This window comes from Lontra canadensis, unplaced genomic scaffold (genome assembly GCF_010015895.1).
Source record: "Lontra canadensis isolate GAN:19392208 unplaced genomic scaffold, GSC_riverotter_1.0 scaffold17, whole genome shotgun sequence".
NCBI classification, from domain to species: domain Eukaryota; kingdom Metazoa; phylum Chordata; class Mammalia; order Carnivora; family Mustelidae; genus Lontra; species Lontra canadensis.
The window spans coordinates 21431507-21454018 of NW_022631011.1; the positions used below are offsets into that span (position 1 = coordinate 21431507).

Here is a 22512-nt window from a genome sequence, read left to right on the forward strand (position 1 = left end):
ACTCCGGGATCATGACCTGAGCCAAAGGCAGTCACTTAACCAACTGAGCCACCCAGGCGCCCTATTAAGTGGGTTTTTAAATTGAAAATTCCACCTGCAGCAGTTTGTTGCTTTGCTTTTTCTCTACTTTGCGTTATAAGGTTTTTCATGAGACAATACTGTGGGAAATTGTGCACTTGGACGTGTCTCGAGTGGACCTGACATCTCTTTAGCCTCTCCTCCAGGACCCTCTCTGACATATGTAACTGCTATCTGTCTGTCCTCCATCTAGCATGGCACCACGCTCCTCATGGTCGCCTCCTATGCCGGTCACATAGACTGTGTGAGGGAACTGGTTCTGCAAGGAGCAGACATCAATCTCCAGAGAGAGGTAGGTCAGGTTTACACTTGAATAAGAATGACCCAGGTGACAGAGACTCGCAATTTTTACAGTGGTAAATTGGTAAGGAAGACCAGATTAATCATTGCTTTTTTTCCTGCATGGCATTAATGCCCAGATTGCGGACTTTGCTGTGCCTAAAATAAGGCCCTAGAATGGACCATTGGGTGTACATCAGTGGAATGAATATTCTCAAGTGTGTGTTATAGTCTGAGGTGACCAAACCTCTAACCACATTCCCTAAGCACTCATAAATTTCCTCCCAAGCTTAAATCAGGTCTTCCTTCTTCCCTGGGGAAGAGGTGCTGTAGAAGTTAAAGGATTTTCATGGAGATTTTTTTGTATTTTTAAAAAGATTGGGTCACCAACCTGTTCTGAATGAGGTTCACTTGCTAAACTATCTCAGTCATCCTCATCAAACTATGATTTCAAAGGGCTTCTCTGACTGGCCACGTGTTAAATAAGCTCTCCCCAAAAAGCCATGTGGTGGACATTGAACTAAAATGTGAGCCTGTTCCCACGCTTCATTCAAAGGCCACCTTGGGAGTTCAGTCTGGCTAGAGAATCCATTCTTGGTCCATTATAGAAGAGCAGTGGGAGGTTGGACCTTTTACCATACTTTGGGAGTCAGATCTGAGGAGGATCCATTTATTCCCAAGCTGATCTAGGGCCTTGCAAATTAACCTTTCTGGAGATAGATCCATAGGTCAACCCTAAAGTGAATCCGACCTCTCAGTCCACACTAACTCAGACCCAAGATGGCATCCTGGGGCAAGCTTCAGACTGAACTGGAACATTTGATGTTCCTTAATCCAGTCTTGTCCTAGGGCCTACCCTACAGTTGTTTCAGAAAAGATGAGTCATCAACCAAACTTTCATCAATCAGTACACCCCGTCTTCCAGCCTGGACTGCTACCTCTGAGTGGAGCTATGAGGGCTGGCTATTCCGTGGGGCACCTATAGTCCTTCCCTTCTCCCTTCCGGGTGTCACCTTGGCTCTGGACCATGGAAGAATGACACTTGATGAATAGACTCTGGAGTCTGGCCCTCCATAGGCCTGGGCCAGCAATCCTGATCTATCAAGAGGAGCCATACAGACAGACCATAGCAAATCCAGTCTCACAGATAGATTCTTTGGAGCAATTTTCACAACACTGGAGCATTGTTTTAAGCCATTTTTCACGTCAGCAGCTAATTTCCTTCTGGGAGAAAAATGTTTGGGCCCATTTAAAATTATAGTTTGAAATTACCCTAATCTTTTTGTTTTTCCTTTATGCTTCACAGTCTTGGTTTATTATAGCTTTAAAGAATAGACAAACTTTTCTCTAATAAAAACAATATGATTCAGATCTGCTCCTCAAAAAACTTTATCCTGAAGGGCAAGTTCAACACGCACAAGTATATCTTCAGAACAACTGGGAAAAGCTGAGAGAAGAGAAACATTTGTTTGCTTTCCAGCCAATGTATGGTTTTTATGGTTTTATATTTATCTGTTTCATCCCAATTGCTCCACTAATATTCTTGGATATGAAAACTATTGTGCATTGAACAAAAATGGCCCTCAAGGACTTACTGAAGTGTGCCCAATTTTGAAGTAACCTTGTGGCTCAAATAATGTTGTTACATGAATGCCCAGTGGTCCCCTGAATTTCCCGAGGCCACCCCAGCCTCCAGTGACAGAGCTGCCAAAGAGAGGCCCCAAGCTCACACATGAGGTGAGTACCTAGCAGTGCTGTTGAAGGTGCTCATGTAGCAGGCTTCTATCTGGGTTCGTTCTTAGTCCATTTTTTCCATTTAATCCATATCAAAATACTTGTTTCCTGAAAAGGTACCTGTCATTGTTTTCTTTGGATGGCTGTCTATGTACACAGAGCTTGCAAGAACAGGAAGCTAATGATCCAGAGAGACCATTGCTCTAAAGAACCAGCAATATCAGCTAAAATTTTCAGGGTTAGGAATTGTGTGTGCAGTTGTCATGAGGCCCTGGGTTACAGTAGTAAAGCACATACATTTAAGACCTTTATTCACATTCCAGCTGAAGTCTGGCTCCTCTGTCTACAGATGGCCACATTCGTGTGCACAATGATTAATGAATGGTATGTGTATGTTCCAAAATTGATTCACACTGCTATAGATATGGTTTTTCAATTAATATATCATAAAATCTTGGTGAAAAGTCCTTTTTCTTAGGGAAGAAACAATTTCTAGAAATTGTCTCTGGTAGTTTCTGAAATTTAATGTCTGTTAAGAAGATGAGGGTTTTCCTGTGCTAGCCGAGTTTCTTCATCCAGACCTGGTTACATCCTCAGGTTTCTGGAACTCAGTGTTCTCCACTGTAGGAAAGCAATGAAAGGATGCCTTCCACTTGTTTCTGTGGGAACCAAGGGGAAAGTCACTCCTGTGTGGCAGGCAGAAAGGTTCTGGGAATGGTCACATTACCTGTGCCTCCCCAGGGCAGCGTCTGGCTGGGGGCATAGCCTGAGATAGAAGGTCATGACTAGGAAGGTATTGGCTTGTGTTCTGCCACAGTGGTTGGGCTCATTGGTCCCTGTCTCATACACACACACACACATGCATATACGTATACACACACACATACACACATACACTTAAGAACAAGCTTCAGGGTCATCAGTAATCCTTAGGGCCTGCTCCTTCTGGCTTCTCCCACCTGGATGAGAACCTACCACTTTAAGACTTCCGGGTGAGCTGTGGAAGGTGTCTCTCCTCACTGTGCCTGGGAAGGTGTAACGTGTGAGCTTCATCCCTGCTCAAAGTACTGGAGTGAAGAGCATCTTTGTATGGAAAATAGATACTGCCCACAGAGTGGTATGATGAATTTGCTCCTATCACACAATGATCTGGCTACCAATCTTTGAGTCAGCTTGCGGAAATGGCTGGGAAGGGAGGATGCTCAAACTTGTATCTCCGAGTATCCCTGATCTGGTTTAACATTTGGAACCAGGCTGTTTCTTGTTCCTGTGTCCTCTTTTGAGGAATATTTTGAGTCTGTTTGGGTGAATTACTTAGATTCTTTCTTGGGCTGGTAGTTTTCTACTGTGGGGTACTTAACTCTGTAGCCAGAACTCTACCAGAACTCTTCCCTGTTAAGAATGAATGCCCATGTCACCAAGCATGGTAGTTAGTTCCCTGTGGCCTCTCTAACAAATTACCACCTACTAGGTGACTTCAAAGAACAGAAATTTACACTTTTACAATTCTGGAGGCCAGAAAATTCAAGGTGTGTCCACAGGGCTGCACTCCTTTTGAAAGCCCCAGGGGAGAACCCTTTCTCTACCTCTTCCAGCTTCTGGTAGCTTGACTTGTGGCCGCATCCCCCTCTGTGGTCACATTACCTCTTCCTCTCCTCTATATCAAATGGGTCTCTATCCAGTTGTCACTGGACTTAGGGCCCCCCAGGACAAGCCAGGATAAATGCCTTTTCTCAAAATCCTTAACTTAATCCCATCATATGCCACAGAAGGTAATATTCACAAGTTCCAGAAATTAGGACAAGGACATATCTTTTGGGTCCATCATTCCATTAGACCAACAATAAAGTTCCCCTTTCATACTCTCACTTCTCTGAACAAGGAATATAATCAGTTCAAATGTAGCTCCCTCCTAGGTTAGAAGGCTTACCTACAAGGGTATTGTTTTGTTTTGTTTGCAAATGTACAAACAAATGCAATGTAATTAAATGCCTTAAAACCAGCTGTTTGTTCTCTCCTAGTCAGGTACAACTGCCCTGTTCTTTGCTGCCCAGCAAGGACATAATGACGTCGTGAGATTTCTCTTTGAGTTTGGAGCATCCACTGAATTTAGGACCAAAGTAAGAGAACTTTCTTGATTTCATACCTTGTTGAAGAATTTTAGCGATCATGAGTATTCGTGTCTCTCCATCCATAGTATGAATTTGTGCTTCTTCTTCTTCTTTTTTTTTTTTTTCCATAAGCCTGGGTTAAAGCCTCTGCCTTCGGCTTGGGTCATGATCCCAGGGTCCTGGGATCAAGCCCCGCATCGGGCTTTCTGCTCCACGGGAAGCCTGCTTCCTCCTCTTTCTCTCTCCACCTGCCTCTCTGCCTACTTGTGAATCTCTCTGTCAAGTAAATAAATAAAATCTTTAAAAAAACAAAAAAGACTTTATTTCTTTTAGAGAGATAAAGAGAGAGAGAACACAAGCAGGAGGAGGGGCAGAGGGAGAAGCAGACTGTACACTGAGCAGGGAGCCTGACATGGGGTTCCATCCCAGGACCCTGAGGTCATGACCTGAGCCAAAGGCAGACACTTAACTAACTGAGCCACCCAGGCACCCCACTCTTTTTATAAGATTTTCAAGCCTAAGAAGGTGGATTTCACAAAGTTACTTGTAATGGTTGAGAGGTAGTCCTAAGGAATCAGTTCAAAACATGGCATTTTCCCTCTGGGCTCTTAATTTTATGGGGCATTATTTATGTTCTGTCTTGCACTGGTAGCTTCCTATTTTGGGACACTAAATTTTGTTATCAGGATGGATACAATAGCAGGTGCTTTATAACTCCCTGTTTCCGTGGGCTTTTTTTTTTTTTTTTTTTTTTTACTTCAAGATTAATCCCAGTGCTCTTCAAAGTATTTAAGCCACTCTTAGTGGAATCTGAGAGATTTCTAAGGAGGGCAATCTGACAGGCAGTTTACTTTCTGAGATGCCCTCACGGAAGTATGTAACACATGATTACAGTTTACATAGTTGGGCAAGGAAATGCAGTTTTTCCTTTAAAGAAGTCATGGATTGTTCATGCGCGACACAGAGATAAGAAAACTCAGGTTGCGGAAAGATCAATTTTGTGTTTGTGATATGATTGTACATCGTAACTTAGGTTTATAGTAGGAGAATTTGAACTGCTTTAACATTTTTGGAATTGACAACTTATTTCCAGCCTAATCAGAACCAAAAAATTCCTGGAAATTTGCCTGACTTGTAATCTTTCAGGCTTTCTTAAACCATTGTGTGAAATTTGGATGTCAGGGGAGTTTCCAGTGGATTTTTTTTTCTTTTCCTGTTAAGATGCTAACTATTAAGTAGATCTGAATTTCAGAGAAGATCAGTCTGTTCCGAACGTGCTGTTGGATGGTACACAGGCCTCCACACATGCTGCATATAATACACAATAATCCAAAAAATATGTGTGTATGTATTTTCATATTAATTATCATTTTATTTGTCATTATAAAAGTAATACAACTAAAAATAGAAACTAAAGTTCTACAAATGTAAATCTCAGCTCTTTGAACTAAGTCAGAATGGTCATGCCCCAGCATATGGCTGCTTCAGTCTTCTTGGTTAACAAGTTAATGCCGGCTTTCAGCCTTTGTCCCTGCAATAGTGTGTGCTGTCCCAGAAATCCATGGAACACAGGGCCTGGAGCGTAATTCCAAATGTTTCCATTAGGTCACCTGCAGGTGTCCAAGAACTTTCCATGGGAAGAAGAGAATGTCAAGAGGCGTTCAGTTATCATATGATCCTATCATCAAAATTACCTTTGTTTCAACAGTTGTTCTCATTATTATTAAAGCTATATCCCCCAAAATGTGTTTTTAAAAATAAAAGGTACAGAGGCACCTGGGTAGCTTAGTCAGTAAAGCATCTGCCTTCAGCTCAGGTCATGATCCTGGGGTCCTGGGATCGAGCCCCGCATCAGTCTCCCTGCTCAGGGAGCTGCTTCTATCTGCTTCTATCTCTCCCTCTGACCCCCTCCCCACCCCCAATTCATGGATGCGTGCTGTCTCTCTCTCTCAAATAAATAAGTAAACTATTTAAAAATAAATAAATAAAAGGTACAGGGGCACCTGGGTTAAGCATCTGATTCTTGATCTCAGCTGAGGTTACGATCTCAGTGTCATGAGTTCAAGCCCCACATTAGACTCCACACTGGGTATAGAGTCTACTTAAAAAATAAATAAAATAACAAAAATAAAAGGTACCAGCTCTTCTATGACAATCACCATATTTTATCTATTCTCTTACCTCATTAGGCAAAGAGAAAAACTGACAGAATGATAGTTGGACATGTTGGTGTTCCTTGCTGCTATTGCGATTTTTGGTGCCCATACACCCCACCCACATTGGCCCACCCCCCAGCAGCCTCAGCCCTCCAGTCTGTCCTCCATTCTCCCCCCTTCAAATCGCAGCTCAAGTGCCCACTCCCCACACACACAGCCTGTGAACAAGGGAGCTCTTACAGCAGTGTTTCTCCAAGTGAGACCCACCTGCCACCCTCACACCACAGTCCCCTCACATGACTGGTCAGAAAGCCTGTTTCTGGGCCTCACCAGAATCAGACCCTATGAGGGTGGGAGTCGGAGAGCAGGCGTTCTGCATAAACACTCTGTGCCCCAGATTTATAAACCACCCTCTATTAGAGTTAGGGTTTGTATTTCAGAACCAGATGACATGTTCTTACGTTATTTACGACGAGCACAGATGTCCACAGACCAATTTGCAGAGCCAAACAAACAGCTCCCCAGATGTAGATGGGAAAAGATAATGCCTTGGCTGCAGCACCTGAGAAAAACTATCAAGGGTTTCAGTTGACCACAGACTCAGTGAGTCAGTAGTGTGATGTGGTTGACATGAAAGCTAATTCTAATTCAGGCTGTCAAGATAAAAGTTGAATAGATGGAACAAAGGAATGTCCCATTCCCCATCAGACCACATCTACTCTTCTGGGCTCCGATTCGTTCTAGGGCCCACATTTTAAAAGAGATCTGGACAGACTGGCACATGTTCAAAAGAAAATGCTAAATAGGATGGTGAGAGGTTCACGGGGTGCGTGCAGTTACCCACTCTTAATGGGCCCGCACCTTATCCCCTGGAGACAATGGCCCCAGATAGTTACTCCATAAATCACCTTAATCTTCGAGGCCCACAGCTGGGGGAAAACACAGGGAGAAGCCAATAGTTGTCAAGAGGGTCTCTAGACAGAAGACACAGGAGACTTCAGGTAATTCCAAGACAGAAGTGACTGGTACAGGCTTTCCGGTCTTCATTTCCTTTATTGAGAAGCAAATAGATAATTCTGCATTTGACATGGGCAGTGACTCACAATAACATAGTCCAGTAACTATAATGTATCCCAAGCAAGTCATCCACATGTATGACATGATGCCTTCAGGAGGAACCCTGTCATGACTATAAAGAGAAAGAGATGAAAAGGGAAAGGTGAGTTTGTTGTCATCTATAAGGAAAGTCTTTCCCGAAGCTCTCCCTCTGTGGGAGCATCTGCTTGGTAGACACGTCTGCACCCTTCTAACATGATACTACCTTGCAGGATGGGGGCACGGCCCTGTTGGCTGCCAGCCAGTATGGACACAAGCGGGTGGTAGAGACACTGCTGAAGCATGGAGCCGACATCCACGACCAACTCCACGTGAGTGCGTTTTCAAGGGGACGTTAGCTGGACGCTTGCCTACCCCCTCCTCAGCCACAGCATTGCAGTCTAAATTCAGATGCCGGAAATGCCTCTTCAAAAATATTTTAAGGAGCGGTAGGACTTCAATCCAAGAAAAAGCTGGAATTAGCCAGATGAGCTTTTTCTATGGAGAAGCACATAACCTTGTTTACCCACCTTTGTTTTACCCTTTAAACCTCTCATACATACGCGGCAGCTCATATAACGTATGTGGGCAGGAGCTTCAAAAATCACGTGACACGTACTTACCCATAAGATAACCAGCCCTGCATATGGGCTTGCTGAAAAGCAGAATAATGCTCCTGTCATAGAGTTATCTGGGAGGAAGAGCACACGTAAAGGAAAAATCAAGTTATTCGAAGAGAAGTGAGACGGGGTAGGGGTGAAGAACTGAAGAACACGCACACCACTGGCCTTCCAGAGGCTCCTGCTGCGAGTGTGGGTCTGTTGCAGGTAATTGACAATTAGCACATGGCCCAAAGGCTCTTTCCATCGTCGCCAGCATTCCTGTTATTCTGGCTTTGGACAATAACAAAAATAAAATATAAGGAGATGAAGTGACTTGATAGAGTCATCACAAGGAGTGGAAGAGTTCCTACCTCTGGTTCCATGGGAATCGTATTTTAGGCTATCCCGCCAGCAGACGTGCACCGCACACAACACCTTCACAGACATGTAGTGAGATGTGTCAGGGGGATCCTCTCCATGTGAACACCCTCCCCTGAGTTTACCTGATGGACTGCCACGTCACAGACCTCTGTGAAGCACATAGCAGCTAGCACCACCCTTTTGCACTTCAAAACCTGTAACACGCTTTGAACCCGCAGCTTTCTCACTTCAGTGACCGAGTTCCCTGATACGGGTCTGAGGGAGTGATTCTCAGCTCTGGCGGCCATTAGAACCACATAGGGAACTGGGGGTGGGGGAAGGGCTTCCAGGCCCATCCCAGACGGAGCTGGAATCTCTGAGGGCACAACTGGGCAGCAGATGGTTCTGATGGGCGGCCAAGTCTAAGAACACGGGTCCACAGCTTTGGCTAATTCTTTGGCTGCATATAATGAAGTATATGTGAGAGCATGAATGTGTGTGTGTGTGTGTGTGTGTGTGTGTGTGTGTGTGTGGAGTTCAACAGGAAGAACCCAAGTCTTTGGAAAAGGAAAATGAGTTGTGATTTTCATCCCATTACCATTAATAGTCAGCAATCCAAATGGACTGGCAGTTCTGTGCTTGTTAGACAACATTCCATCCAAAAGGCTCACCCCAGAGTGGCAAAAAATCTTAGAAATGCAGAGTTTGGGGAGAGCCCATTCCTGTAGTAAGTTATTCTCTGTTATGAAGTGACTCAAGAAATTTCATGCACCGGGGCACCTGGGTGGCTCAGTTGGTTAGGCGCCTGCCTTCGGCTCAGGTCATGATCCTGGAGTCCCAGGATCAAGTCCTGCATCGGGCTTCCAGCTCCATGGGGAGTCTGCTTCTCCCTCTGACCTTCTCCCCTCTCATGCTCTTTCTCTCTCTCTCAAATAAATAAAATATTAAAAAAAAAGAAATTTCATGCACTGAAACTTCCATTTTATGCTAAGACATTCACCCTCACCCAAATTGTCCAAATACAAATGTTTCCACTAAAAACAATCAGAACATGGAGGATCCCCAGTCAATGACTCCTGAAAGCTTCTAGGAACAGAAATGTGTCGTGTGCAGTAAAAACTGCAATGCTTGGATAGGCATTTTTGGGAATGTCCGAGTTAACAGTTGCGAAAAGCACAGTGGATTTTCTGTGGCCACACAGTAAGGAGCAGCTGAATATTTCCTCCCCATATCAAACCTCTGCTTAAAGATCTATACAGGCTGAGTAATTTTTTAATGATTGCCTGAAGAGGAGGCTGGCAGCTCAGCTGACACCCACCAGAAACCTAGCACCCTCCACCTGGCTGGACTGGCAGGGAAAAGCACTTTGTATTTTAACTTGTGGTTAAGGTTCCTGATGGGAGGGGTGGTAATTAACTGGGTGAGCGAGGTGTTTTCCACTAGATTGTGCCCGGGTTTTCCACTGCGGTCTAGAAATAATGAAGCTCGGCCCACTCTGTGAATGCTGTCTACAGGAGGTGAGCCTCTGGGGAGGAGGCATGCTCTGAGCCGAGTGCTGTGTTCACTGCCATTACCAGTGACAGGTCTTTAAGAAAGAAATGCCCAGAGGTCATAGACCCTCAGTTAAAAAGAAAACACACTAAAGAGAACTGGAAGCAAGCGCTTGCTTTGAGCTTTCCTGCAGGACTTCTTCATTCTTTATTCGTGTTGTTGGTGTTTTCTGGGCTGTCGGGGAGCAAGTTCAAAAACCAGGGCAGTTTTTCTAGAAGCAACTTTTGTTTCAAAGCTTAGAAAATTGGCATGTTGGGGGGTGGGCGGATATGGAGATGGGGCAAGAAAGAGAAAGGGGTAGAAAGATCTAATTAAAAGGACACTTTAATTTCTGATTCATAAAAACATACCATACAGGTTTGGGGGGCTTGTTCATTATTTTCTAATTAATAGACTTTATTTTGTGTTTGTTCTTTAAACTAACACTGAGCCCTTACTTGACCAAAGAATTGAAGTGGAAAACTGTATTAAATGTATGTATTTGTTAAACTAATCGAAAGGGGATAACCCTGAGATCCCACAAAGAACACTGGTGACAGCTAACGAGAAGTCAGTGCAGATGAGAGAAAAATGATGACTAGCTATTTGGACAGCCTGGGTGCTGCTGCCAAGGGAGTGGATGATAAGCTCCATGATCAGGATTGTGTGGAGTGAACAGTCATTATATTTGTTATATCCTTTTAAGTCTATTTGAAACACTACCTTTCCACCTGACTTCTTGTGATATTTTAGACCTATTCTTCAAAAATAAAACACTAACCGTGAATATGAAAACAAAGTGGGGGACAGAAGTGGAAAGTTCTATTAAACACACGTATTTTTAATTGAATTTCTTTTAAAATAAACATGAAAGATGATTTGAACCCTTTCATTCTGACATCTCTCAGGATGGAGCCACTGCCCTCTTCCTCGCTGCCCAAGGTGGTTACTTGGATGTGATTCGACTGTTGTTGTCCTCAGGAGCAAAAGTCAACCAGCCAAGGCAGGTAATGTCCGTGTGGGCAGGGCTGTGGGGCAGGGAGGGCCTGCCGTCCTGCAGCAGCTCCTGAGATAACTGGTCAACTCTGAACGTCCTTCAACCCTTTTGCCTCGGTGATGAAGTTAATCTTGGATTAGGGTTTCTCCTATCCTTTGTTTGGGCTCACCAGCAAGCCTGTGATACTGGGCTGACTTCACCATTTACTGTTTTTGAAAATTGGGTGTTTGGTGTCTGAGGTCAAGTACATACTTGGCCGCCTCCTGTTCAAATAAATTATGGCTGCGCTGAGGTCATGAGAGCGCACTCGCCTGGGACATAGGTAAATAGAGGTGAGTCAGGTAGCCTTGCCCCTCTCCAGTCCTTCTGCTGATACACTGTCTTATCTCTTACCCCTGGCACGGAAGACGAGCCCTTCAGCCCACTGGGAATCATTAGTAAGTTCTACACCTTCATCTCTCCCAATTATAACACTATTGAGACTGACTTTACCAAAACCAAGCTAACATCTAGCAAATCAGTTGATACCTAAAAGAACAGAACTACCAGGTAATATAGGTCACACTTTATGAATGGTAAAGAACCATCCAAATCTAAGGCATTATAATTAGCTTCTCTTATATAGGAATGGTTTCTGCACTAATTAATTTGTTTTTAACAAAACATTTCAGATTAAAGTAACATAACTTTAAGGGTAGTTTTCTCGGGGAAAAGTCAAGCTGATTTCTTCCCAGGAAATGACACCCAGGCAGATTCCCATAATAATGTGACATGATATGTAATGTAACATATGCCTATATGTTCACATAGGGAAGGTTGGTCTGAGCTCTTGGACCCAGGCTTCTTCAGTCTTTAGAAGTCCAAGTGCATAGGAACCTAAGATGACAAAGGGCCTTTGGGCAAAGTGGGTTTGAGGTCAGGAATCCTGAATTCTAGATCCAGCTCTGCCAATAACTAGCTGTGTGGTTTGGAACAAGTGAATCAACATCTCTCAACTTCTCTTCCTTCATCTGAAAATTAGGAGGCTGGACAGGATAACCCCGAGAATCTCTTCAAGCTCCCCCCTTTTTAATAACTGTTTTATTCAAAACTTAATCAGTATTTTTTTTTAAGATTTTATTTATTTATTTGACAGAGAGAGATCACAAGTAGACAGGCAGGCAGAGAGAGAGAGAGAAGCAGGCTCCCTGCTGAGCAGAGAGCCCGATGCGGGACTTGATCCCAGGACCCTGAGATCACGACCTGAGCCGAAGGCAGCGGCTTAACCCACTGAGCCACCCAGGCGCCCCTTAATCAGTATTTCTTAAGCACTAACATACGCCAAATACTGCTACGTAAGATTAAACTTTTAGAGTTTTAAAGATAGTCTTAGATTTAGATGGCCCCAGGAATACTCTTGGGAGAGGAGGCTCTTAGAAAAAGTTGCACTTCCATACCTGCCAGAGTTGATGTTTGGGGATTGGAGCTTAATATTTTCTTGTTGGTCCTCCTTATTTTGAAAGTCTTGATTGATTCTGAATCAGATGCTTCATTTTGCCAAAGGTCATTTTTAGATTGCAGAAGTTTGATCTGGAGGCCATTATTGAGGGTACCACTGTGAATTTAGAAATGAAAGATTGTCAAGATTACCAGGCTTCTCTATCTGTACATCTTTCTGAAGTAGTCTCTGGCTCTTTGACAAATCTATTTGTAAAGTGAATTGTACTAACCGTATGCCTCAGGTACTATTCATAAAAAAACAAGTTGATATAAGAGATTATATTTCAGGGCGCCTGGGTGGCTCAGTTGGTTAAACGACTGCCTTCTGCTCAGGTCATGATCCTGGAGTCCCAGGATTGAGTCCCATGTTGGGCTCCCTGCTCGGCAGGGAGTCTCCTTCTCCTGCTGACCTCTCCCTTCTCAGCTCTCTCTCTCTTATTCTCTCTCTCTCTCTCAAATAAATAAAATCTTTTAATAAAAAGATTATATTTCAAATAGTACATGGATGGTGACCACTCAAAGCTAAGTTGAGTCATAAGATGACCCCGAAGCCAAGAAATTAAAGAGTGAGCCAACAGTACAGGGCTGGCTACATCCCCACGCCTGCTTTCATTCCTCATGGTGAGCATGACCTGGTCAAAGATGACCTAGTCCAGCTGTTTGGAGGACCCCTCCCTCGGATCAAAGTGCAAGTGACATGCCCTTCAAAGACTGCATCCAGTGCAATTGTTTGGAATTATGAGTCCAGTTCTGAAAAAATTGTTATTCAGGAAAAGGGGTGTTTTATAAAATAAAAGTAGCTTTGGAGGGGAAAAAAGCAATGGAATTTTTCCTTTTTATAGGGTACATTAACCCCACTGTATCTTCAAGCCATACTCTTTTTATTACCTGCCATGAGCTGATAAGGAAAGGTTATCTAGCCAGGTCAGACTAGCCCAGGTCCTGTCCTCTTTGAAACTGTAAACGCTGCAAAAAAAAAAAAAAAAAAAAGTAAACTCTACATATTTAATTCCCTTCCTACAAAACAAGTAGGGTCATAAATATGGCAAAAGTGATAGTAGTCCTGGATGACTTTGTCACAAGTTATGAGGAGCTTTAAAAAAAAAAAAGTTGGGGTGCCTGGGTGGCTCAGTGGGTTAAGCCTCTGCCTTCGGCTCAGGTCATGATCTCAGGGTCTTGGGATCGAGTCCCGCATCAGGCTCTCTGCTTGGCAGGGAGCCTGCTTTCTCCTCTCTCTCTCTCTCTGCCTGCCTCTCTGCCTGCTTGTGATCTCTCTCTGTCAAATAAATAAATAAAATCTTAAAAAAAAAATGTAACTAAAAGTTTCCATTAAAATGGCCTGTGAGTGCTAGACTATTACATCAGCAGGGCATTCGGAAACCAGTGCAGTATTCCAAAATCTCAGCTGACACATGGAGTCCCTGTCAGAAAATTCTTGAATTTATAAAACAAAGACAAGGATGTTTGCCCGATTTCATTCTTAATGTTTTTAGATAAATCGGATTTATGATTTCTTTCCTTGCCATTCTCCGGGGTCCCAACATTTTATGGTACCCTCAGACAGCATGTTCACGGAGTTACACTGAAATTATTCTGCAGACCGAGCTGCAGGGAATCTGAACAGTGGTAGGAGTGGCTTTTCCTTGTAACTCAATCATGGATGAACTGAAAACCTTTCTAGGGCTTTTGTGAGAAGGAATCCGAATCACAAAGTCATAAGCAGACTTTGGAAAGACTGGGCTCTTGATTTGAAACTTGAAAAATATTTCCCCCTAGTTCATCCTAAAGAGGGTCAAGGTCACCAAGATCATTGTACTCTATAATCAAGCTAAAAATTCATCTTCAGTTCTTTCTATGTGACCACAACATGTAGAGTTGATACACCCAGGCCTTTTTAATCACCAGCTAAGATGGCTGTTTAGTCTGTTTTTCTATCAACAAAATGCTTTGAAGTGTACTTTTCCTAACTCAACTCATCCTCCTTATGAAACAGTGCTTTCATGGAGTGGCAAAGGTCTGAGTGTCTAACCAGGGCTGAGTTGGGCCTGTCATCACTCATCTCCAACTTGTCCTCTCAGTGTGCTAATCAGGATTTCTTTGAAGCCTGAGAGAAAGGTCACTCATAGCATGTCTTCTCTAGCCTTGGTTTGCACTTGTAAGCAGAGATGCTGGGGCCCGGATAGTGCTGGTCCTCCCAGCTTGCAAGCTTGGAGGGGCAAACCCAGTAGTGGCCAATGGGAGAAAGTGGGGCAAATGGATTTTTGCAGCGTCCTGAGGGGTTGGGGGTGGAAGCAGACAGCAACAGGGAGGCCCTACTTCTTGCATGCCCTCTGCACATGGTAGGCACTCTGAAAACTTATGTTGACTCCAGAAACTACCCCATGGTTAGAGCAGAGCTCCAGTGAGGCCTGGAAGGCTGAAGACGTAGTGATGAGTGGCTGCAAACTAGAACAAGGCTCACATGTAGGGCCTGGGCACCAGTGCCAAGACAACTGTAAAACCCAGCTAGGGAGCCACATCTACTCCGCTGGGTGGAGAATAGCTTGTGAATCATGGGGAAAAGGATAACTTAAGGAAATGAAACACAGTCCATTTTGCTTATTGACTGCATGACCTTGAGCAAGTCACTTACATTTCCTGAATTTCAGGGGTTCTTTGGGTTTCCTTTATTATTTTAATTCTAGTACAGTTAACGTTCAGTGTTGTATTAGTTTCAGGCATATAACAGAGTGATTCAACAGTTCTGTATATTGCTCAGTACTCAACACAGTAAGTACACTCTTAATCCCTTCACCTATATCACTCATCTCCCCTTCACCTCCTCTGGTAAGCATTGGTGTGTTCTCTATAATTAACAATCTGTTTCTTAGCTTGTATTTCTTTTTTTATCCTTTGTTCATTTGTTTTGTTTCTTAAATTCCATATATGAGTGAATCATATGGTATTTGTCTTTCTCTGACTGATTTATTGCACTTAGCATTATACCTGCTAGGTCTATCCATGTTGTTGCAAATGGCAGGGTTTCATTCTTTTTTATGGCTCAGTAATATATATGTGTGTGTGTGTGTGTGTGTGTTGTGTGTGTGCATACACACACACAACACATCTTTCTTATCCATTCCTCTATCGATGGACATTTGAACTGCTTCCATATCTTGGCTATTGTAAGTAATGCTGCAATAAACAGAGGTGCCTATATCTTTTCAAGTTAGTGTTTTCATGTTCTTTGGGTAAATACCCAGTAGTGGAATTACTGGATCATATAGTAATTCTATTTTTAATTTTTTAAGGAAACTCCATACTGTTTTCCACCTTGGCTGTACCAGTTTGCATTCTCACCACTGAACAGTATGAGAGTTCTTTTTTTTTTTTTTAAGATTTTATTTATTATTTATTTGACAGAGATCACAAGTAGGCAGAGATCACAAGTAGGCAGAGAGAGAGGGGAAGCAGGCTCACTGCTGAGCAGAGAGCCCGATGCAGGGCTCAATCCCAGGATCCTGAGATCATGACCTGAGCCGAAGGCAGAGGCTTAACCCACTGAGCCACCCAGGCACCCCGAGAGTTCTTTTTTCTCCACATCCTTACCAACACCTGTTGTTTCTTGTGTTGTTGATTTTAGCCATTCTGACAGGTGTGAGGTGTTATCTCATTGTGGTTTGATTTATATTTCCTTGATGATGAATGATCTTGAACATCTTTCCATGCACCTGTTGGCCATCTATAGTCCTTCTTTGGAGAAGTGTCTGTTCATGTCTTTTGCCCACTTTTAAACTGGATTATTTGGTTTTTTAGGTGTTGTGTTGCATCAGTTCTTTATATATTTTGGATATTAACCCTTTATTAGGTATGTTATTTGCAAATATCTTCTCCCACTTAGTAGGTTGTCTTTTAGTTTTGTTGATTATTTCCTTTGCTGTATATAAGCTTTTTATTTTTATGTAGTCCAGGATTTTGTTTTGTTTTTTCATCTGTTAAACAAGGATAATTATGGTGCCTTTGCTGTTATGATTTCTATTTCATCCAGGCCTCAATGTAATAGAAACCCATCAGAAATCAGGGTTGCACCTTTTCTCTGGTGAGCCATGTATTCTCTGTCATCTCAAAGTCCCTTCTTGCCTCTCTTTCTGTCTTCCTACTCCCTTTTTTCCTAACATCCTCTGCCTGCTCATCTTGCATATAGTCCCTAAGTTTATAGGTCAGACTACCCAACTCTTGGGATAGCGATGTCATGGTTGCCATTGGGCTCTACACACTGGACCACAGTGGACTGGTTGGCCTGCCCACCCTTGGTATGAGCACCTGTGGATGGGGGGAATGGGCTCAGGCTGGGCAAGATAGACATCTGGTATCATCTTTTACAGACCTATTTTCTAGCCTGGAGACACCAAGCAGGGACCCCTGTGTCTGGCTTGAATCTATAGATGGAAGTAGCCTAAGTGTGAGGACTAGAAGAAGCAGAAGCAAAAAGCTAGTGCTGCAAAATATATTCATTCCCATGGACAAAATAATTTTAATTCATTTGCTAAATAATCTTTAGGACCCTAACTAAAATGACCCAACATTTAGTTTCTAAAACAAATGATGTCCTATGCATCATCTCATGCTATGATCTATCTATAAAAGTATTATAAAAGGATACTTGAAAATATCATCTCAGATGGAGGGAGGGATAATTTTTTCCCAGTATACCACCTCTCAACATTTTTCCACATGTTAGTATCAATTAAGATCATTTTACTAACAGGCAAGCCCTTGGAAGGCACATTGAACAAGTCACCAGTGGGCCTCTCTGTGGCTGGCTGCCTTTCCTTGCATGCCCTCTGGTGGAGATAGTGACAAAGAACAAGTGAGCCCAGAGCAGGCAAGGAGGGACAAGACTTTCCAGCGCTCTGCCTCCCTCTCCTGTCCCCTTCCATTCCAGCGCACACCGCTTGGACCACAGTCCGCTGGATTTCCTACTCTGCTTGAACCAACCACACCTGTCCAAGCCCCTGTGACTGTAAATGCTCTTCCTTCTACATGGAATGTCCTCCCCCCTCACCCCTACTTAGCAAAATCCTAGTCTTCCTTTAAGACCCAGCCCAGATATCACCCCAACTGACCCCCGTAACCTCTACACAGTAAGCAGGTGCCTCTCCTGACTCATCTTGGGCACTTTTGTCCATACTTTACTATAGCACTGTAATCATCTTGAAATTTCCATATCCCATCTCCACTACACTAAGTTCCTTTGAGATCTGAGACCAGAGACCATGTCTTCTTTAGTATTCTGTCAGAGACTTAGAAGATACTTAATAATTGCTGGTTGGTTGAGTGAATGAAGGAATGAATGATTCTAAATTAGGAGAATCAAATTAACTAATGAATGTAGACATTCTTTGTAAAACGAAAGTACAAAGTAAGGTATTATTTCTATTGCTAATAATGATCTTCAGATTCAAGAATATTCCTACAGAGACCTTGTAAAAGCTTGAAGCGGCTCTAGGTGTTCATCCTTTTTCCACCCTGTTTCATTCAGCACCTCTTTCCCACCTCTCCCAAGACACAGTACCAGTGTCTTCCTACCACCCCTCAGCACTCCTGGATTCTTCTAGGTTCCTAATTTGACGTCACCCACCACCCCACTCAGACCTCTTTGTCCTCTATCCCTTTGCCTGGACAGCAATGGGCAAGAATCCTGTGCCTGCTGTGGCTAGTAGAATGGAGCTGAAATTATAAACTGCAGCAGAAAATGAAGCTTTATGTTCTCCAACTGAATCATCTGGCTCTTCAGCCCCATTTCCCACTGTTGAGTAATTCAGTCTTAGCTGACCGAAACAGTCCCCTGGGACCGTATTGCCTTCATTACGTCAGAACCTATATTTAGGGAGTTCTGTTCCCTCTACCCTCCTCCTTGCCCTTCCCTCCAAAGTGGCCTAAGTCCTCAGAGGTCAGGCTATCACCCTGGCGTTAAGGTGGGGTGGGGACACTCATGTCTGGTCCTTGTGCCGTTTTGTCCAGCCTTTCCTGTCTGTGAGTATCCTGGCTGGTACCTTGTTGGCCTGTCATCCTGAAATCATGATCTACTATGGCCTTATCTTCCCTGACCACTTTTTACCCAGCACTTCCACTTTCCCAGAGGCAGACAGGAACTCCTGGGTGCGCAGATGCCTCATTGATGGGAATCGGATCCTGGCAGATGTCTTGGGCCCATTGGCCCAGACTCCCTCATCCATTTCTGTTCTCTCTCTCAGGCACCAGCCAGGAGCAGAGTTTCTCTAAGAGGCCTGCAGTTTCCCTGGGTTTCATCCCGAGAATAGGAGAAAATCCTTTTCCATCTGGAATTCACCGTACTTTATCTGGGTGCTTACCTAACCCAGATTTAAGCCAGGAGGAAAACACCGACACTCACATCTGACCTCCATCTCCCCCACTCCGTCTCTAGAGCTTCCTTCCAGCACTAGATAGGTTTTCTGTTTTCCCTTCTGGAAAACAGAAAATCCTATCAAATCCTTCTCGCTCCCTTGGGTGGTTCACCTTTTCTTCTCTGGAGCAACACCTCTCCACATCATGGCCCAGTGCTCACATAAACAGGCTCTTTGGGGGCACAATACTCGGGAAATATTACCAAAAATGTCACCCTACTCTAAATTGCTAGTATGCATTCCCTCCCAGAAGAAATCATATCACATCCTGCATGAAACTGAAGTTCCTAAAAATGGCCGTCTGTGGGGGATTCTAGACACTAGAATAGAGGAGTGGGAGAAATGTCTTTAGTTCTCTGGCCCTCTCACATCACTTCCAAGAAAACTGCTTTCTCCTGTGGAAACGAGGGCCCCCACTAAGCAGGGTGTGTTGTGTGAACCCACCAGCAAAGCAAACAGAATCCGGGGAAAATAAACACATGCTGGCCTCTCCTTCCTGGGTTTGTCAGATTCGGTTCTGCCTTGGTGAGCCACCCAAGCGCTTTTCCACAACGTGTTCCGTGAAGTCCCTCTCACCCTTCTATGGGCTAAAAGATTCTGCCATAAAATGGCTGTATTATAAGCCCAAACCCCGAGGTTGGCAATCACGCATTCCGGGTGTTCCAGGCACTGCCAGGTGCCTGTCTGTGTAAATGGGTTAACATCTCCGTCCTCATGTGTCGGGGGTGGGGAGTGCTGTTTGTGGGCACTGCCTTGCTGCTCGGCGGCTGCTGGGTGGGAGCAAGCGTCTCGCCTCCCCGGCAGGATGGGACAGCACCACTGTGGATCGCGTCGCAGATGGGCCACAGCGAGGTGGTGAGGGTGATGCTGTTGCGCGGAGCAGACCGGGATGCCGCCCGCAACGTGAGTCTGAGCCACAGCTGCGGCACGTGGGGGCTGGGGGGACGGGGATGGGTAGTGTACGCCCCAAAGCTCCAAAATTCAGCCTGGCTCAGACGTGAGGAGAAAACGCACCTTTATTTCGTCTGTAACTCCCCCGGGTTTTCTCCCAGCCTCCCCCGGCTCTTCAGCAGGAAAACAAAGTAAATGTCCAAGTCAGCTGAAACTTAGCAAATGCTGCCTACTCTCCCCAAGGATAAGATGTTTAATCATCGGAGATCCTCCTCCACCTGAGCTGACTCCTGGATGAACCCGGGAGAAATGCTGGAGGTAGGAGCCCGGGCCTGGGGCTGTCCTTGGGGGTGTCCCTAGCTGCAGCGCGTCTAGCTGCGCTGCGCCTCCTGTTGGCCCTGGACCGCAGTGCAGGTGGGGGCGCAGCGTCTGTGTTTTGGGGTCCAGTAGTGTTCTGGGGCTCCACCTACACGGCTTCCCCAGCTGCGGACCCCTACACCACATCCCTCATTGGCCTCCACCTAGCAATGCTAATGTCTGCCTTGATGGGCCCCACAGCAGGCCCTGTATGTAGCCCATAGGAACTAAGCGCAGCTTGGGGAGACCCTGCTGCCTGACCACACTATGCCATTTGCTTTTTGGGTTTGGTTTGGTTTGGTTTTTACAGTGTCTGGCCTTTTCACCCTTACTATTACCCTTGCTTATGTGACCCACCTCCCTTCTCCATGTCTGAGCCCAGAAGGGGTAAAGACACATTTCTGCCTACTTCACTGTCCTCTCTCCCACTTTATCTCTTCTTCGCACATCTCTGAAACCAGAAAAGAAAAACCCTCTAATCGCATTTTCTTTCTTCCTGATTCTAGCTAAATTAAACCTTTAGAGCAGACTGGGATAGTTCCTTGACTACAGAATTCTGTGAACTGAATCCTCCAAATACAGCAATTGATATGTAAAAGCGGGGTAGGGGGGAGGAATTTGGAAAATCTCTTCCCAAGCCAAAAAGTGAGGACAGAAGCTGAATATAAATTTTTGCATTTTTGCATTTCTTTTTAGAAACCTTTGTACAGTATCTACATCCTGGGCCCCCAAGGCAGGGAGGGGGCGATTGCTGGATGGGCTGGAGGGGTGGAGGCAGGGCTTGCATTTCTTTTTCACAGATTTCAGTCTGTCCCCTTCCTACTCACCACCTACCCATCCCCAACCACCACAGACCTAGGCCCAGTGGAGCAAAGTTGTATATTAGACAAAGCAAAAAGAAAAGCACATTCAAAATTTTAAAACAGTAAATACAGTTCAGTAATTATTTAAGTCATTAAAAGTAGTTTAAAATTAATTTGCACTAAGCCATGAACTACAGACAATGCCTCTTTGGTCCATCCATGTCCTAAAATATATTCTTGATATCCCCCTCTCTCCAGTTTACCCAGTGTTCTAAGGGACTGGAAGAGTCTGAATTCCCAAATGGCAGGGTTCTAAGAGAATAAGTCACATGTTTTGTCCAGCATTCTTTTCTGCAGAACTGATTATGCTCTAAAATGCTCCCAGATTAAGAGACATGGCTTTTCTCCTTTCACCTGTTCTGACAAGTGTATTCCCGTTTCTCAACTAACATTTAGTTCTTAGCCAACACACACATATGTTAAGTCAACTTTTCTGTTCCACTCTGTTAAGGATGGCACAACGGCATTGCTCAAAGCAGCCAACAAAGGATATAATGATGTTATAGAAGAGCTGCTGAAATTCTCACCTACCCTTGGCATTTTGAAGGTAAGACTTAGAAATGTTACCAATCTATAAAAGAGAGGTTGAAAATTAAGAAGCCCATACCTGAGGCCTGCAGGAGAAGCTGAGATAATTCACATGGTTAGTTGCATTCTTGAAAGAACTTACGTACAGTTTCTTAATGTTGGAGATTCATGGGCACTGGTTGAAATGGCAGGGTGATAAGAAGAGTGAACCAGAGGCTGTTGCTACTTAGTTTTCCAGGGGAAAAAAATAGTGGTAATTAAATCACTATCTTGAAAAGTAAACTATCTTCATATACACATAGATAGATATATATAGATATAGAAAAAGTAAACTATCTTCATATAGATAGATAGATAGATAGTGATTTAATTACCACTATTCAGATATATAGATAGATAGATAGATCTATATATCTCTCATAGGCCTAAAATCTTCCACAACTCATGAAATGCATAATTTGTGTCCTATGAAACTTGGGGGACATATGCTCATGTTTCTTCCCTTCATTATCTGGAGCAAAGAACCACATTGTTATCTTAGATGAAAGAAAATAAGACTCACATCTCTGGACACCCCAAAGGATGTGTCAGCCCGGATAGCTGGGTCTGCCAGGAGGCAGAGCCCCAAAATCCTTTTTTAAATTTATCCGTTTGAGACTAAGATATTTTAAAATCACAGTATAAACCAGGGTTTGGCAAATTTTTTCATAAAGGGCCAGGGAGGAAATATTTTAGGCTTCATGGGCCATAGGGGCTCTGCTGGAACTGTTCAACTCTGCTCTTGTAGCTTGAAAGCAGCCATGGGGGCAAGGGATGGCTGAGTTCCACTCACACTTTTTGAATGGATTGTATTTCCGGAATTTCATATTTTCATGTAGTACTCTTCTTTTCTTTTTTTTTTAAATCTCAGCTTGCCAGGACATAGAAAAGTGGCAGGCTCACTTTGGCCCACCGGCTGCAGTTTGAGGACCCCTAATTTACATTATTGTTTTCCTCAATTGAGGACAAGAAACCTGTTCTAAACTTGGAACACTGGCTAGCACTT

General features: G+C 44.0%; 1 protein-coding gene across 3 annotated transcripts in view; it reads left to right on the forward strand.

Annotated features, from left to right (window-relative positions):
- ANKRD29 (ankyrin repeat domain 29) overlaps positions 1-22512 on the forward strand; it is a 53399-nt gene that overhangs the window by 23915 nt on the left and 6972 nt on the right. For all 3 annotated transcript variants that reach the window (XM_032859758.1, XM_032859757.1, XM_032859756.1), the window contains exons 3-8: positions 272-370; positions 4113-4211; positions 7687-7785; positions 10854-10952; positions 19633-19731; positions 21391-21486. In XM_032859758.1, the coding sequence (XP_032715649.1) occupies positions 290-370; positions 4113-4211; positions 7687-7785; positions 10854-10952; positions 19633-19731; positions 21391-21486 (573 nt within the window). In that variant the 5' untranslated portion in view covers positions 272-289. The remainder of the gene's footprint in view (positions 1-271; positions 371-4112; positions 4212-7686; positions 7786-10853; positions 10953-19632; positions 19732-21390; positions 21487-22512) is intronic.